The sequence below is a fragment of the Arachis hypogaea genome, chromosome 5 (assembly GCF_003086295.3).
Source record: "Arachis hypogaea cultivar Tifrunner chromosome 5, arahy.Tifrunner.gnm2.J5K5, whole genome shotgun sequence".
Classification (NCBI taxonomy): domain Eukaryota; kingdom Viridiplantae; phylum Streptophyta; class Magnoliopsida; order Fabales; family Fabaceae; genus Arachis; species Arachis hypogaea.
This window is the reverse complement of record NC_092040.1, coordinates 3749584-3768385: the sequence shown is the minus strand read 5'-3', so window position 1 is coordinate 3768385 and position 18802 is coordinate 3749584. Positions and strand designations below refer to the sequence as shown.

General features: G+C 28.9%; 2 protein-coding genes across 3 annotated transcripts; one reads left to right on the top strand and one right to left on the bottom strand.

The window, feature by feature from the left end:
- The first annotated feature begins 978 nt into the window (after positions 1–978).
- Positions 979–2888, top strand: LOC112800256 (uncharacterized). The gene is made up of 6 exons (XM_025842448.3): positions 979–1178; positions 1252–1339; positions 1422–1512; positions 1810–1894; positions 2184–2340; positions 2506–2888. Exons 1-6 carry the CDS (start codon positions 1137–1139, stop codon positions 2619–2621), a joined length of 579 nt encoding a protein of 192 aa, XP_025698233.1. The 5' UTR covers positions 979–1136; the 3' UTR covers positions 2622–2888.
- LOC112800255 (uncharacterized) lies at positions 2809–11658 on the bottom strand. Of its 2 annotated transcripts, none has more exons than XR_003201355.3 (24): positions 11386–11658; positions 9505–9638; positions 9050–9134; positions 8853–8906; positions 8186–8277; positions 7997–8100; positions 7841–7913; positions 7352–7742; positions 6907–7230; positions 6612–6815; positions 6408–6503; positions 6251–6308; positions 6041–6168; positions 5597–5843; positions 5350–5480; positions 5149–5273; positions 4900–5023; positions 4763–4821; positions 4513–4609; positions 4240–4429; positions 3929–4030; positions 3689–3828; positions 3310–3377; positions 2809–3195 (listed from the first exon to the last, which is right to left on the bottom strand). XR_003201355.3 is itself a non-coding variant. In XM_025842447.3 (24 exons), exons 1-24 carry the CDS (start codon positions 11425–11427, stop codon positions 3091–3093), a joined length of 3180 nt encoding a protein of 1059 aa, XP_025698232.1. In that variant the 5' UTR covers positions 11428–11658; the 3' UTR covers positions 2809–3090. The 2 variants fall into 2 exon arrangements, 1 of the variants encoding a protein (XP_025698232.1); XM_025842447.3 differs by having other exon boundaries at positions 3310–3384.
- Between the last annotated feature and the right edge of the window lie 7144 nt (positions 11659–18802).

Below are 18802 nucleotides of genomic sequence, written 5' to 3'. Positions count from 1 at the left end.
AGTTGATTAAATAAAATTATATACTACTCCTCATTCTCTTTACCCAAAAACTTCTTGATCACAAAATTATTGAAATAATAAATATGTCATTCGATTCATCTTTTAAAGTTAGCCCATTTATGTTCACTAAACAAGTCAAAATATTAGTTTTTGTTCATCCCACATCTTTCTGTTCCTCTCAATCCATTGTTTGAACACAATCTAAAAGACCAGAACCAAGTAAATAATCTCTTTTTTCTTTCTTTCTTTATTTTTTTTTGCAACAAACATATAATATTATATACAAATGAGTTTTGGTGTATGAAGTTTGTGAGCATGCTAGCAGATTTGGTGTATTTTCCTGCTTTTGTTAAAAGTATATCAATGCGGATTATTATAAGAAGTTGAGATTAGACAATTGAAAACAAATTGGAAATGGAGAAATTAAAGTTAAGTTATGCTAGGGAGGCCTCTGATATAGAAAATTCATAAAATTATTATCACATATTCGCATGTCAGTCTCAAACCAACCGACATTACTTGAAGTGCAAACTCTTCATGCATTTCCCATAATAAACGTAAGCATAGAAAATTGGTTAAACAAGTGAAGATTCTGCTAAAACAAAATCTGCTTAGTTAGATATATTGTCTCTTTTGGCATTTGCAATATATAGTATTATATATAGCATTAAGTGTGCAGCATGTAAACGAGATTCAGTTCAATCAATTTAACTATATTCATTCACTAACTCAACCTTTCTCTTCTTCTCTGTATTTCACGCTCTTGATCAAGTTCTATCACCATTTCAGTATTAATCTAATTGCCTATTTAAGGCTAAGCTGTTTAATGAGACATCCAATTTGACCAGATTGTTTACTCATTATTTATAAGCATTGGTATAATTGGAGATGATACTGCAAGAGAATTGTTTGTAATTTATGATTTATTCTTAAATAATTTTTTTATTAAATAAAGAGTATTGTATTAATTTTCAATTGAACAAATTTCAACTTTTTATTTATCACATTTTATATTAATGATTCAGATTTAAAATAACATAAATAAATCCTCTAAATTAGATTTAAAAAAAATAAAAAAATGTAAATAATTACATTAGAAAAATTCTCACTCTACCTTTTCCGATGCCATTGGAACAATGGCCGCTCCCGGCAAATGCATCCTCGTCACTGGTCCTCCTGTGAGTCATCATCACCATCACCATTATCGTCATCATCATCTAATTCCTAATTTGACTTATCATTCAATTGCAGGGTGTTGGCAAAAGCACTCTCATAATCAGAGTCTTCGAGTCCCTCAAAGCTTCCCATCCAAACCTCAAGCTTCAGGGCTTCTACACTCGTAAATTACCCAAATTATTCTTCTTTTCTATGAATTCATGCCATGGTTATGAAAACCATGTAACTGTTTCTTCTTTTTTCAGGTGAAGTTAGAAGCTCAGGTGAAAGGGTTGGTTTTGAAGTTGTCACTCTTGATGGTCGCACATGCCCACTTGCCTCCACCACCATCTCAACGTACCACCCACCTTTCTTATTCTTTTAAATGATTTTATGGGTTTCTCTTTACAATTCTTTTTATTGCCTGTTAGGTGTTTGTTTTTTTGCCTCTGTTGGGGTGGTTCTTGAGGGTATTCATTTTTCATTCTTCGAGCTTAGAAGACTGAATTTGTAACTTTTTTGCTAATTCTGATTGTTGGTAAATACTTTGTGTTCATTCATTGGCCAGATTGTTCAGTGCTTCCTTTGTTAGGACTTCGAAGTTTGCTTGTTTGTTTGGTTAATTAAAGGGTGTTGTTGAATGGCTTTTTGCAGCCCTGAATCTTGTAGATGGCCTAGTGTTGGCAAGTATAAGGTTGATGTAGCATCCTTTGAGTCACTTGCACTGCCTGAGTTGCAGGTGAGCTTGCTTTCTCAAGATGGTTTGTCCATGTTTTTCTTGCCATTGGTATTTTGTTTATGCATTTTCTTTTTCCTTTCCTTTACTAGCCAAGTGCTTGATTGAGTTAGTGTTATAATAAGAGGTTGGATAGCTGCACATTTTACCAACTTTCATTTTGATCTTCAAAGCATATCCCAAAAAACAAAGGGGAAAAAGGAAAAAGAAGAGATGAATATGAACTGTTTCCCTTGCTTTTGGGGGCTATTGATGAGAGATTAATTTTTCAGAGTTTGCTTTCAATGAATAGGTTAGAGAGGACAGTGATCTCTTCATTATTGATGAGGTTGGTAAGATGGAGTTATACAGTTCATCATTTTTCCCAGCAGTTCTAAAGGTTTTGGAGTCAAATATCCCGGTTTTGGCTTCCATTCCAATTCCGAAATTTGGCAGAGATATTCCTGCGGGTAAAATTTTCCGACTTAGACATGCCCTTTTCTCAAAAATCTCTGTTTCTTTCTTAGTTAGAATACATTTTCTTTTCTATGATAGGTGTGAAGTTCAAATGTTTGTGCTTTAGTGCTGAATGCATGAATCTGTAAATGACTTTTTTTTTGGGTCAATTTCTGCAGTTGCCAGGTTGAGGAATCATCCAGGTGCAGCCTGTTATACATTGAGCCTTAATAACAGAGATGCTGTTAGAGAACAGATACGCTCACAACTGGAAGATCTGTTGATAAAACACTAAGCTTGCAGAGTTTTTCTTTGCTGTCTGAACTCATGCCATGATGCCATGTGTAACATTCTTGAATAGATAATCAGTTAGAGCAGTTTGCTATTTCTTTCTTCTTTAGCGGTTGTCTAGCGGTTGTCTAACTTTTTTTTCTGTAATAATCTGAATTATTGGTAATTTTATTAGGTATTGTGCCTGTTAATGTAGAGAAAATAGGAGCATTGTTTTTATTTCATCCAAAAAGAGGTATATATAGAAATATCTATCAACTATTATCATAAATGTTAAGCTACTAAGTATAAACTACATACGTATATGCTAAACTATTATCCACCAACTACCAATTACGTCTTGACTTTTAACTGTGTCAACTCAAACGTCATTTAAAATTAAAGCAAAGTGACTAGAAAAAATATGAATACTTATATATGACGAAAAAATAAAACAATTTTGAACCTAACTCTAATAGATTAGCTTATTGTTCTTATATATTTCGTCTATCCTGTTCAGCAGTTCGTAGCACTTGTTTTGCCAATGATGAAAATGATTTTGCTGTATCTTGCATCTCTGTTGCTCGTAGGTTGATATCCTGTCGAGTTTCAATGCATGTAAGTAAAACCATAAAACTAAATTTGGCACTTTTATGGAGGTAGAATTTCAACTTTTTCTGTCAAGAAAAATATTAATGGATCTTGTTTCTTGCCTGCAGTTTCCTGGTGTTGTCCTGCAATCTGCCTTGTGCCGATTTAGCAATGCTTACAACGCTCGTGCCTGTTTCCTACAACGGCGCATTCACGATTAATGCATGAGTTATCTTGGTGTATGATGCATCAAGTTTATTTCGGTTGCATCGTAACAGTTTCGTCAAAATTGTTGCCAAAATCTAAAACATGATACTAAATTACTAAATAAGTATGAGCTTTGACACTTTCTGTTGTTTTCTTGAAATCTAGAGCCATTGGATTCATCATAAGTAAGTTTAACCAAGTTTAGTACTAAAGTTTCATAAAACTGATCAATCTTGCCACTTCAAAAGTTTCCAAGATTACAATAGTATGCAAGTTAAGCAACATAATTCTTACACGGGATGATGACGAAGAAGAGGAAGAAAATCCATATTTCTTCTTAATTTGATCAACTGCACCAGCTTTCTCATCTTGTGGCTCTTCCTTATTGTTATCTGGTGTTTTCTGATTGTTGCCCTTCTTCTCTTTCAATCTTCCTGTAGATTTGATTCATAAGAAAAATGCAGTATGTTAAAAAAGATGAACATACATAACGAAAAATCATTTTGCATCAGGGAGGATTCATTGTCATGAAACCTTTGAAAGCATTCAATTTGCCAGCCAATTTCTTCTTATTAAGAGCTCCTAATATGCTTTGTTCTTTTCGTTTTTCTACATGATCATCTAGATCAATGTCATCTGCATAAGTGGAAAAAGAGTGTCACATATTAGATAACTGAATTGGGATGCAGATTGAGCTATAAGCCTATAATTTTATTTTAGCCATGTTTTGTTTCATAATATTTGTGCTTTCTGACTAGCATAGCCATAAGTTCGCATTAAATGAGCTTCAAGAGCATGCAAGTATTATATAACATCGATTTTGCATAACTGAGGCTTTGTTATACCTAATGTTAATTCAGGCTCATCTTCATGCATAGTCCAGTTATCACTATTGTCAGCATCACTTGGAAAATTTGCATTTGAAAATATTGCTGAGAGTTCGCGGATACTTTCTCTTGGATCTTCTTTTTCCATGGAGGGCACATCCTTTTCTTTATTTCCGGTAAATTCTTTCATAACTAAGCTGAATATACCCTGCCATGCCGGAAAACAAGGCTGAATTCCTTCAGTCACAAAAATAATAGAGAAATAGTTGTATGTTCTTACTAATTATATACCTTCTTCTTTTCCTTTTGGGAAACAGGACTAGGAGCGAGCTCTTCTTGTGATGGCATCCTTTCATTCCTTTCAATGCAGGTAACAGAGTCCAACAGTCTAAAATGAAGTCAAACAAAATGTAAAAATGCGACCACTGATCTATAAGTTTCATGATCATTTTTCATCTTCACCTGCATGATCTTAAATAAAATACTATAGAAAAGGTTGCAGATATTCCTAATTTTGTCATCTAGCTATATATATATATACCGGAAAATATTCCTGTGGACTAACAATGAGACAACAAAAATTTCCTGGTCACCATTCACCTGCAAACAGAAGTTGAGTTAGTGAGGTTCGTAAACATTTATAGAAACCTGTTATACTAGAGAAAAATCGAGTCGTACCACAACAATATCTCCTCTGGATGAACAACATATCTGGGAGTCGGAAAGCGACTTCAGTTTTGGAGATGAATAAGTGAAACCTCTTATTGAAGCATCCTCTATCAGAGATAACTCAGGCAAAGACCTGATGTTGACATAGTAGAAGACTATTGAGAAGGATATAAATGTTGGTAAGCCTTGAATGTTAAATACCCCATCAAATTATATTCTACAAAGTATGAGAAGAATTAAGGAAACAAAAAGCATAACCTTAATTCTACTTTGCCACTGGTGAAAAGGAGCACAAGGCCAATATTAGAGGAGCTGTAAAATGTGGAAGCCCAACAACAGGAGGAGGAATGAAACTTCTTCTTGTAAAGCACCCTTTTAACTCCCTGCAATGCAAAAGTAATTTCAGCCTTGCAGGCATAAGCCAATATTCGAGTATTCGCATCTAGCGAGTGCGATAACCTGCGTAGCATGGACGAAAGAATAGACATATGCAGCCTTCTCAGAACACAGCAAAATATACAACTGCTTTGTTGTTGCATCCCCAACATGATTCCCTTCTCTCAAGTCCAGGCCATCTTCTGTAATTGATCCTGTGTTTGGTTCAAATAATATAACAGAAATGCTCTTACTCTATTGAATCAGGCCATTCAATGCTAGTTTATATTGAAAACAGTATGATTATTCACTGCTATTGACAAATTCTTACCTAACACCTGCATGAATAAAGCTCTGGAGGGCTTCTTAGGATGAACTGTTTCGGCACTGAGCGTGTTTCCAGTTTCGCTATCTAATGCCAGAACAGACGAGTCTCTTGTTCCGACTGCTAATACATTTTTCTCAAAACCATGCAAACTGCAGGTCACAAACTGCAGAGAGATTATACCAGTAGAAATTTCACTTGCTATATTTTTCTGATATAATACACAAGGGCCATCTATGACAATGATTGAAACCTGCAACAAATTGGTGAATTATTAGCATCAGCAATGTCAAGGTAATATATTAACTATAAATGTATCTTGAATAATTGATACTTTTTGCATTGCACATAAAGATTTGTCTCTTTGAATACTTGGAATAGTGTGGTAAAAAACTAAATTTCCACATGGAAAGAACAAAAACTAAAGAAAATTCTAGTAAATTTTCTCACATTTCCTTGATCAGAACCAACGGCAAGATGCTTTGAATAGTGATCCATGTTCATACAAAGTACAGCACCAGTAGTCTTTACAAGTTTCATGCTTTGGATCACATGATCAGTCCCTTTCTTTGAGCCTCCTGCAGAAGTGGAATGCCATTTGTTAAATAACAAAGCAACAAGTTATAAGCTAAGAAATATATTTGCTAGCATTTTTATTACCAGTGAGAGACATGAAGCTGGAGGCATATGGTTCTGGTTTGAGTCTAAATATGCGAACCTGTTAATTGTGTTTGTATCAGACAAACCATAAATTAAACGTGCACGCCAGAATTTTTTAAAAGGAACGAAAAAAATACAAGGATCAAATGAAACTCACCATTCCACTCTGGTCACCAGAAACAAGGAGAGGAGAGTTGATATTGAAATATAATGCCGTCAATGGTATACCACTCAAAGAAAAATCATTTTCACTCTGCATTAAGATGAATATACTTAGAATTCAGGGACAAATTATAGTTCCTTGCTACTCAAGTAAAAGACTTTCTTGCATAAAGTGTGTATCTGATAAAAATATCATTACCTGTTGCTTTAATTGCAAAATTGGGGTGAAGTAGGGACATGATGCATCCCAAAAAGTTATGGCTCCATTGCTGTGTCCAGTTATATACAAATTTTTTACACTTGAAAATCCATTGAAGTTGGCAGAACTAAGGTTTATCCCATCTTTGTAGCTTGCTTCTATGGGAATAAGGGGTGGATAGTTTTTTATCTTCTGACTATAATACTATATCAAAAAGCAAAGAACATCACAAATCAGTTACATGTATACAGAAGAATCAGATTGTATGAAAAGATTCATTGAAATTCTCCGGTACCTCGTCTCCAGAATTTAACATACTAGTATTGTTGCAGATGAATTTTGCTGTCGTGATGCTTGCATCTGCCATTGGTAACTTTACAACCATTTCCTTTGGCAATGTGGAACTGGACTTAGATTGGTTTTGCAGTAGATATCTTTCAATCAAACTATCATCATACACATATACATGGCCTGATTTTCCAAGCAAAAGGAAAGAACTTTGTTTATGCTTGCTTTGGTCAATTGAGGTTGATATGATCTCCATGTCAATACAACTTTCAGACAAATGAAGTCCCAACTTAGTTGTTCTAGATTCGATTTGTTCATTCAACAACACCACCTGCTTCACACAACAATTATTCACACAAGTTCATGGAATCAAGTAGATCCATTTCATCTCTAATAGGTAACGAGAACATAGGCCTAATTTATCAGCACAAGAACTTTCATTGCTCAAATACCTGCACAGAATTTGAAGATGCATATTCGGAAGCTCCCATGACATATAATCGAGCCTTTCCTTCGGCATAAGTCCATTTGAGAGATCCTATAGATGTTTTGTCTGACTTGTATCCCAAGTTAAGCTTGAAAATAGGAGTGTTTTGAATGCTGCTATAATCAATTGTTGGAACATTTCCTTTGTTAAGAGAAGGAATTCCCCAAATGTAGATCTCTCCATTGTTGTAGCCTACAACCACCTTGGTTCCATAAGGACACACCCAACAAGCAGAAGACACCTTCTTTGTTTCGCTGTACAATTGCTGCGACATGTTTCCACCGGTTCTGAAAACGGACCGGCTTTCTCGAATGCCCCACAATACCATCTGTCCATTTCTAAAGATTATAAGAACTCTGCATTGAACACATAAGATAACAGAACATTAAACCTTTTTCACACAAAAAAACTTAACAAAGATAAAACAAAGAACAGAACAACTTATGGAGATTACCTCTTGCTTTCAGCTAAGAGTTGAGGCAGTATGTGTGTCACAACAATATCTTCAGCCATTTCAGCTGAATTCCCTAAAAATTGAAAATTATATTGTTAAGGAACTTGTGAATGTGGGAAAAAGGAAACTGAAGACCAAATTTATGTATGATCTTACCATAAGAGACAGAGAGGGGTATGGTGTATTTCATTTTAACCATATGCCATGGTTCTTGATCAAGCTTCAATACTGATATATTACCATTAGAGACTCCTATATACCTGCCACCAATGCAGATTCTTCTTCTCTTAGAGAAAATTTTGTGATCTTCTACCTTATTATTTTGGAAATGAACACATTACTTACATGTAAAGGCTATGCTGAATGACTGAAAAGCAAGTGATTTCTTCTTTAACAATGTAAACATCAGACATCAGCTTCTTTTCTATGTCCCATACCTAAATGTGAAATATCTTTAGGGCAATCAATTTTTCTGAATTAACTCTGCTTAAACATGATTTGGAATAATTTTGATGTGTCTAATTACTTGTTCTTATGTTAATACAAATAATTACTATTTTATAGAAATTAAAAGAAATGATGTAGATGATTGTACAAAATATCGGTGTAAAAAAGATTTTATACATGTATCTAATTACTTATTCTCATATCATAAGAAATGACTAGTTTTCACATTGATTGAATGAAATAAAAAGAAAGTACTTAATTAAATAATTGTACAAAATATTTTATAACTGCTTAACATAAACTCTAAATCCTTTCTACTCAAGAAAGTGGTATTGCATCTTCAAGATCATATGAAAAAGAAGAAAAATGGTATTGTCTATGAATCAACAATCTACAAAAAATAGTGAAACATGTTTGTTTTATGTTCATATGAAAGAAAGACTATGAAACTGTGATTTCTGTCTGTGACTCTGATTAAACTTTTCATTTATTTTAGTAAACAAAAAAAGTGTTATGTGTAATATCAGTTCCTAATAAATTTGAACAGGTCTATAAGTATACTTGCCTCAATATAGTTATTGACAGTGACATTTATGAGGATGCCATGGTTATGGATGAACTGCATCAGTATTAATTAAAAGCAAAATAGTATTGTTAATAACAGAGGAAAACACCTGATAATCCTTGAAAAAACAACACTTTCTCTTGAAATCAAGAAAACCAATAAAAAACTATGAATTAAGAAAATATAATATAATTAACCTGTAAGAATTTGCTAGGCACTGCATCAGTGGACTCAAGTAGCACTTGTGCATTATCTTTTCCAAACAGTTTAATTCGTCCATCCCTTGAGTACACAAAATCAAGAACAGAAACCAGTTTAATTAAGTAATTAAGTATATATAATGTTGCAACATTTGATAAGAGCTTGTATAAATGTCAAAGGTGTAAAGAATAACATATTAACTACTAAAAATTATGTATATACTAAAAATTAACTACTAAATCAGCTATTTATATAAAATATTAAAAGATTTAATTATTTTATGAAATTTTTAAATTAAGTGTAATTTGATAAAATGATAGGAATTAACAGAATAATCAAACTATGTTAAAATATATATTAAAATATACGAATATATTTATAAATAAATACGTAATAATTAATTTGATGGCTGATTTTGGTAGATTTATATATTTTTAGAAGAAGAATATGCCTGGTAGAAATAGCAAGTGTCTTGTGAATGTGATCATAGGCAAATTTGGCACCACAGGATGGTAGCCCTTGATGAAATACCAGCCGTAGATCCACGTCTTTAGCTTTTAAGCCATCTAATGAATTTCCGCTACCCTGCCATGCAAAATTTACAAATCTAATTTTTAGTTCACTTCATATTTTAAAAATATTCGTAACTAAAATGCTTTTAAAACACACGTATTAAATGTACTCTTAACAATATAATTTACAATAAGTGTTCGTCTTCGTATCGATTTATATGCTATTTATGCCGAGTTTGAGCGTTACATGTACATGCAAAATAAAAATCCAAAGGGAAGATTGTGAATTTTATGAGACCCCTTTTCTAATTCTTCTTTTGTTGGGGGCTTTGGATTCTTGTAAGTAATAATATCACACCAAAATTAAAAAATAAAAGAGCCTAAATTGTAGATAGGTTTATCTTAAAACTAAAATGTATTTATTTGTTTGATTTTTTCATCTTTAATGATTGGATTTGACCAAATATTTCTCTCCTCTTTTACTTAAGATCAGATATACAATTAACACAATATATATTTCATTATGACAAATTAAAAGTCATCAATTCAATTATTTGGACTTTAATAAGAATTTTGACCAGGAATAAAAAGAACTTTGATAAACATTAAATAATTTTGTTAATCAAGTCTAATCAAATTAATCTAACATAATAAAAATAAGTTATGACTAATATTATTTTAAATCTTATTATTTAATTTAGTTAAAGATAATTCATAAAAAAACTTAAATATGTAATATTATTTTAATTAAAATATTATGTGTATACTAAAATTAGTTATTATATATATTGGTATAAAATATATACGTAATTTAACTTATTTTTAATGTGTATTTTATATTTCAGTATATATTATACATTAATAACTAATTTTTATGATTACTTTTAATATATAATTAATACGCTTGCATATTAAAGTTATTGTTTCTGTTTAACATATATCTAGCAGCTCCATCTTAGTCTCTATCATAAAAAAAATAACTAAATAAGTTCTAACCAAATTATATTTCAGAAAACATCACAAATAATAATAATAATAATAATAATAATAAATACAGGGTTAGTTAATATTTGTTTTGAAAGTATATATTAACATTATTAGTAGGAATTTTAAAAAAATTTACATTAATAAAAATATAAATATTAAAAACTTAAATTATATATGCTTTTTATAAAAAAAAATTCGATTTGTTGGTCTTAATATATATGTCAATAAGACTAAAAAACCTGTTAACTAAATTCTAATTTTATTTGAAATGTCATTTAATTTATTTCATCTAGCTTGAGTGCGTAATTATAGCACTATATATATATATATATATATATATATATATATATATATATATATATATATATATATATATATATATATATATATATATATATATATATATTTTATTAATAATAATATTAGATGAACATATACTGTTATATTATAAATGAATTTGCTTCTTGGCATAAAGCCATAAACCATAAATGGAATATCATTTAGAATTATATTTAATACATAATAACCATACGCGTCAAATTGATGAAATTACTATAATAAGGAATTTAACTATAACGACCATATATCTATTAAAAATAATAGCACATATAGAAATTTGAACAATAATTCGTTTTCAATTTTATTCCTCTATCACATACAAACTAAACTTTTAGGCTCTACAAAATCTAATCAATTCTAAAGTCAATGAAACTAAACTGATAAGGTTCTTGATGAGAATAACTGATGAAATTATCAATGAAACAAGCAAAACATGATTTAATGAAATAAAAATAAAAATAAAAATTAAGGTAAGAAAACTATACATATGTTACCTTCTTTGTGGATGCTTTCTCTACAAACTTCTTCACAAACATTGTATTATTGTTGAAGGATCTGAGACTATTATGAAACTAGAAACTGAAACAAGGAAAAGAGAGAAAAAAAAAGTAGTGATAAGAATGAGAAATGTTCTTTGTAATGACCGAAAACAAAAGAAGAGTTGTTTAGAAAAAGAATGGAGCAGTTTTCTTTGTTTATTGCATTTTTTTCCCTCTCTTCTTCTGAGAAGCGTTGCTTGGACTGGAGGAATAGACACACAAGAAAACAAAACAAGAGTTTCATTCTAAACGGTTTTTATAAGACAACTAGTATTATAATATAATATAATAACTAACGATTTGGATTTCATTGTGTATATACGTGGAACCTGATTATAATGTGTTCAGAAAATAACCTTTGTCTTAGACAAGATCGATTTAAAATTTAATTCATTAATTTTTAGTTGAATTAATTAATTCGATTCGAATCTTATAATTATGATGATTTTTTTTGAGTTATTACATTTTGTATATTATATACTCCATATGTACTTTTATTAAAAGAAATACAATAAATAAACCTATATTTATTATTAATAAAAAAAAGAATTTAGATAACAATTATAATTATTACGAACGATTTTTTTTTTAAATATGTTTTTTAGTTGGGATAGAACCAAAAAATGAAAATTAATATTTGAATTAGTTCCCATCTTAACCTTCTCATAATTCAAAAAGTCAGATACTGCAAATAAACAAAAAAAAATTGGACCAAAATCTAGGATGCATGTTTTTCTGATAGAAGACACAAAGTTGACTTAACATGAAGAATGATTGGGAATTTCGTAAGGGGATATTTGGCACTAACTAAAGGAGTTTGCTTCATTTTCTTACATTTCCATTCACTTGGTTATTTTTCTTTTCCCCTTCTCATTACTATTAGCATCTAAGTCTTATCATTAATCAAAATTAGCTTTTATTTTTTATAAAATTATTAATTTAAAGAATAAAATAACAATCTCAAAAACTCAAAAGTCATACATGGTAATCAATCATGGTATTAACCGTTACCTCACCATTATATCAAAGTTATGATATAATGATACACTTATTGTAGAGATTCCATTTATATATACAAAAATCAACTTGGATTACTCGTTCGCTTAAATAAGTATCAGAGTTTAAATCCTATTTTACGTATGTAATAATTTATTACCTTTAAATAGAATTTCAAATTCGCTACGAGTCTTAACGTGTCTAATTGAAAAATACCATAAACAAAAAAAATACATACATACAAAAGCAATGTCTCCTTACATAATAATTCTTATTCTAGCAAAATCGAACAATGGTAACGTGCATTAAAAAACTCTCACAAAATACTACTCTTTTTTTTTTCTATACTTCTCAATTATTAAGACTTATTTCTTTATAATGCTTACATTTATTTTATTTTTCTTCAAATGGTAAATAGTTGAGAGTAAATCAATGTATTGGAAAGCTCCACATTCCTACCAAACCAAATGGCCTTGATATAGCATCGTAATCATTAATTAAATGAAAACTGAAAAATAAATTAACATATAAGGTAATAAAAAGTTTTTCTCTTTGTAATAACAAATGAGATTTTTTTTAACAAAAATTCTAATATTTATCATAGTTGTAGAAGAATAAGCAACTGAGAACTCTAAAGAAAAGAAAACCAAAAGCCCAATAAGAACAAAAAGAGTTATAACCAAACCCATTACCTACACCTACATATGGGCTTTAGGCCCAATGATGGTTTGAATTGGGCCAACGACAAAATTACAAAGTTTCATGTTTTCCTCACAATTGAGAATATTGCTGGACCTACAAATGGACCAGGGAAGAGCCCTAACAAGAATATCTAATTCCTATTATGTCCCCACAAAGAACATAAGATAAAGGGTGTGTCCCTATTAAGAGGAAACAGGTGGCCAAAACTGTTATGTAGCCACGTGAGTGTGTGGCTAAAGGAATAAAAACCAATGGTCCCCAATGAAGAGTTTAATGAATAATGATTCATGGTTATGGACTCATCACTCTCACTAGTGACCATTGCCAATGCCATCTCCTTTTCATTCTAGGAACAGATTTTTCATCCTTTTATTTATTGTGGGAGTTCTAAACTCTCATCATGCACATGAGTTCTATAGGGTCTTTGCATGATGTAATTAGGATAAAAAGAGAGGCTTTACAACCTAAAACATATCGGCATAATTATCCCTCATGAGTTGTAAGATATTGCTTTGCTTTTCTTGGTTTGCCTTTTGCATTGGGAATCACATCTCTTAGGAACCATGTTCCTCCTTTTAGCATATGCAACTTTTCTTTTCTTTTCCTTTTTTTTAATAAAAAAGTTTGATAAGATTTGTACCAATTTTCTTACTAAGACTATAATATGTTTCAACTTTCAAGCTTTTTCAAAACACTATAAAATATTTGGAGATCATCTAATAAAATAATTTGCATTGGAAAAAAAATAAATTTGATATATATAAATATATTTGTTTCTTACAAATAATGCCAATTATAAATGTTTGCATGGTGATATTTTTTATTTTTTGGTCAGATATGTAATTGAATTAAACCCCATATTGGGCCACTTGTGGCCCATGGAGCTCTTGGAAAAGTGCTATGCTTTTTGCAGTCAAACTAGTTTTCATTTTCTTAATCATATATGTGACGAAATTTTTTCTCTAAAAAAAAGAGATAAAAATGAAAAAAAGGTTCTTTTAGTATTTATTTATTTGTGGACACAAAAATACTAGGACTGGAAGTAAATTTCTTTAGTTCCCTCTCCCTCTTACTAAAATTTCCTTTTGGAGAAGTTAATAGCTTTTACAATCAAAGTAGTTTTCCATTTTAAATCATATATGACAAAACAAAATAAATAAAGTACTATTCCTTTTCTTATTTCTTTTTTTTTGGGGGGGGGGGGGGGGGGTGTGTTGGTTACTTGTTAGTGTGAAACTATGAAAAAAATTTCCTTTCCTTAATTAATCTCCCTCCTCACTCTTCCTAACTGTCCAAATCCTATGAAGTGTAACGCACACAAATATTTGATGCCAAACTTCACCCACACAGATTTATTTTTTATGATCTTTATTTGAGCTTAAACGTGCAAGTGTGTTATAATATTAATTAATTCCATTGTTTTTTCCCAGTGTGATATAACATATAAGCTTAATAAATTCATTATTATTCTTGAGCCGGACGTTATTGAAGTAAGAATATTAAAAATTATAAATTAAATTGAGGCATGCTTTCGAATCCCATTGATGATGATAAGTAGTCATTTTCAGCATCTTGACTAAAGGATGAATATAATATAATAATTAAGATAATTTATGCTAATAAAATAAATAAATTTAATAAAATTATATAGATATCCTAAATTAGAATTGATTTGCATGTTTTGTTTTAAATATTTTTATATAACTGATTCGATTTATACTATTTACATGTAAATCAAATCAAATTTATTTGATTTATTATTGATATAATATGTCTATAATAAATTAAATTAATTTGATTTAATTTATATATAAATAGAGTAAATCGAATCAAGATATAATATGTATCTAATTTATAACATCTGTATCATTATAAACTACATTTATTTTATTAGCGTAAATTATCCTGATATAGTGATATTTATATGATAATAATTAAGATTACTTGTAAGACAAAAGCCTTTGTGACATTGGCCCTCTTGCTAGTACAAGAGAGTTGTAGCCAACTTTGTAGCATTAGACTTTTTGTTATGGGAAAATAAATTTTCTCATAATAATAATCATAGCACGTTAAAAGCGACATAAAGTGTTAATTTTTCTTCATAAACTTCAACAATAACTAATCTATGATGTCCGATTGAATTATTGAGGTTTCTGTCGGCTCATAATATAACCTCTTCACAATTAAGCATAAGCTATACAGCTATTTATTTGATACAACAAGTTGAATTGTTTTTGAGATTTATATTTTTCATAGGAATATTTTACTAAAAAAAATTATGTAAATTGTAAAATTAAAGTCTTAGTACTATAAAAACTTACAATTTTATTAGAAAATCGATCTTCTTTTGATTTTTTTGGTCTCTGTATTTGTGTATGTTTTTTATACTTAGGTTTCTAAAAATATTAGTTTCTCATATTCATGTCTCTTATCATTTCATAGCAATTAATATATTGTTTTATATTCATAATCATTTTTTTTCATCAAGATTTATTAGTGTGATGAAGACATGTTTGCCAAAGTGGTCTCATCTTTTGAGACTCAAAATCCGAATAGTAATATGCAAAGACTAAAACATAATTATAACTTGTATTAATTATTATCCAAATAATTAAGATACTGAAAATGATAGCATTATTGACACAATCATGATTCATGTATGTCATGAAACAAGAAATTAAAGGAAAATTAGAACACAACCCTACTTAATTAAATTATTAGTTTATCTGGGACTTGTCACACAAGTAACATGATTATTTATCATAATTTTAATATGATTTTTAGGACATTATAGAATATGAATATAATGTTCTACCAACTCCACATGTGTAAATTAATTTCAATAGCTGGGTAGGGTAATCGGTTTGACTCACTTAACTGGTATTTATTTCATTTTTTCCATTATTATTATTCAATAATAGTGTTAGATAATAAATCTTTTTTAACTAAATTCTTAATCAAGTGATCCAGAAAACCTATAAATTAGGATTCTGCGTTAATTTTCATCTCCTTTATACTTTTATTATATATAAGTTTTATGTTTTTGTTAAAAAAATTGTATTTAAAAAATATTTTTTTATATATATTATTTTATGTACACATTTTTGGTCTTATTTCACATTAATTGTTCTCAAAATTAAAGTAAATATATTGGCTTTATACATCAAATAAATTTTGGGAGTTGAAATGGTAATTAATCTCCTTCCTTCTTCTTTTTCTTTTCCATATACTTTTATTATGATGTTGCAAGTATTACAAAAGACATTTGGATTCTAAAATTAAACCAATACGATAATATGTGAAAATATAATATTTTTCAGAATGTTGAACATTACTGATATAGAACAAAAACTTAAAAATTAGCAATTTTAATTTATATTGATTATTAATTTTAGCTAATATAAATTAATATCTTTAATCTAATAGTCTAACATATATTTTTAGTAAATAATTTTAAATATTATTAATTAATTGCTAACTATATTGTTAGTGTTATGGATTAAATTTGTTAAATATTTGTAAATAAACATCAGTTAGAAAATTAATTAGTCAGCAGATTCCATGTATACAAGCAACTATCACATTATCTGTGATTGCATTTTAAGTCTTTTCATATTCAGTTCCAATCAAATTATTCGTTCATCTCTCTCACTCTCATGTAACAATTACAACATAGACATGTTATTTTTGTAACGAGTTATTTAAAGTAGGGTCATTTCTAAAAGAAATATTTTAAGAACATATTTGAATTCAAAAACCTATATATTATATTTTAACGATGAAAATAAAAATATTTTGTTATTAGTAACTAAAGATAGCAGAAAAGTACAAGTGGCATTTATTTATGTTGTCTTGTATTTAAAATTGAGAGCGTGAAGAATGAAGATGGATGAGAGGGATGGCGCGTGTGAAAGGAAGAAGGAATAGAAGATGGAAAAAGACAACAAAATGAATCCAAATGGAATGTGATTTCTCTCTCTTATGAGCTGTTAGTTGCTTGCACTAACTAATCACACCAATAATCATATTTTTTTTTTAGATTTAGTCAAGCACAAGAAAGCAAGATTTTCCTTCTACATGCATCACTTAACTCATTAATCTTTTTATTTTTTAATAAAGTGACAATTAAATTATAAAAACTTTTAATTTCAGACTAATTTTTTTTAAATATTGATTAGATTCTCCACCTTAATAAATAATAAATATGTATGTTTTTTCGTCAATAAATAGTCTAAAACAAAATAAAATTATTTATGTATTTTATTATTTAAAATAGTGATGTTTTATTGTTATTACATGAATATAGAAATAATGTAGTTTTAAACAGTGAAACATTATTATTATAAAGTTTCATTCCAAAAAAATTTATCTACGCGACGATCTTTTATAAATAAAATATTACAGTAATTAACGATGTATATAAGTATTATTGTTAAATTTTATTGTAGAAGACCAAATTAATAAATTTTTTTCTTTAAAAACTAATTAGTTGGACACATTTTCGAATCTAGCAGTTATTTTACTCTATTTTTTTATTCAACCCTTCACTATATTTTCTTTCTTTTGAGGTGTAAAATTTTGTTCCATTCTCCGGTTTAATTTTTTTTTGTTTTTTCTACTATATATTTAGAGAAAAATGTTCAAATTGTTGGCATAATTTTGTACTCCATCAAACTCTATAGGAGCTTTAGTTTTTTAGGATTTTTATTATGTGCCAGTTTTATTTTTATTTTTTTAATGATTTACTTTAAAAAAAGACAGAAGTACTGCTGTAGCAATCAAATGGGGATGTTATATTATCAACCCTTTCAAAGTTTGTATTACCATAATATTAGTTTTATTTTTAGTGCATTATTATTAACATATTATTTTCAGCTTAAGGAAGAAATAGTAAAACTTTATTTTCCGACATGAAAACGACTTGTCACACTAAATTAATAGAGAAAGTTTAAGGATTTTTATTTTTTCCTACTCCTTTTGTTTCAATTTTCAAATTGTAGGTAACCAAAGCCAAAAGGTAATTGAATAACCTTGTTATTATATATACACACCATGATTCACCTTCTTTATTTATTAAGTGACATATACTTCATTCTCTAAAAACTACCAATTAAGTAAAGAAAGAAAATTTGAGTAAATTAAAACAGCAATTTTTAGAGTCAGTAATTTTTAATATTTTTAGTTATTATTTAACTAATTAAAATATTAAATTATCTTTAATAAATAAATTTTATTAATTTATATATGTAAATTTTAAAAAATATAGATACAAATTATATTAATTCATATGTATAAATTATATATTTTTTGTACAAAATTTCTATAAATATGAATACAAATAATTATTGACTAAATATTGACAAAAAATTATAATTTTTAAAAATTAAGTTCTATAAACAAATATCTTAATTTTTTTTTTGTCTACCTCAACTCTTTTAGAGTCATATTTTATATATTTTATAAAGAATGTCCATATCACAGTTAAAAAAAAAATACTAAATGCAATATAACTTAATTATTTGAGAAAATTAGTATATGTCTAACTTACAATAATTTACTAAAAAGGAATTAAAAAGAAAAAAGAGAAACCTAAAATAAAAGGCTAGAGTTGAGAACTATTATGATTGAGGTTTGTGAATGTGAGCCACTTCAACACCATACATAGGATTATACA

Excerpts from the sequence above, each read along its gene's own strand:
- LOC112800256 (XM_025842448.3), top strand. The coding sequence starts at position 1,137 with ATGGCCGCTCCCGGCAAATGCATCCTCGTCACTGGTCCTCCT. Across the intron at positions 1,179-1,251 it reads TCCTCGTCACTGGTCCTCCT|GGTGTTGGCAAAAGCACTCT; the intron begins GTGAGTCATCAT and ends ATTCAATTGCAG. Across the intron at positions 2,341-2,505 it reads TGGCAGAGATATTCCTGCGG|TTGCCAGGTTGAGGAATCAT; the intron begins GTAAAATTTTCC and ends CAATTTCTGCAG.
- LOC112800255 (XM_025842447.3), bottom strand. The coding sequence starts at position 11,427 with ATGTTTGTGAAGAAGTTTGTAGAGAAAGCATCCACAAAGAAG. Across the intron at positions 5,024-5,148 it reads AGTGGCAAAGTAGAATTAAG|GTCTTTGCCTGAGTTATCTC; the intron begins GTTATGCTTTTT and ends TGTCAACATCAG. Across the intron at positions 3,196-3,309 it reads ACAACACCAGGAAACTGCAG|GATATCAACCTACGAGCAAC; the intron begins GCAAGAAACAAG and ends GAAACTCGACAG.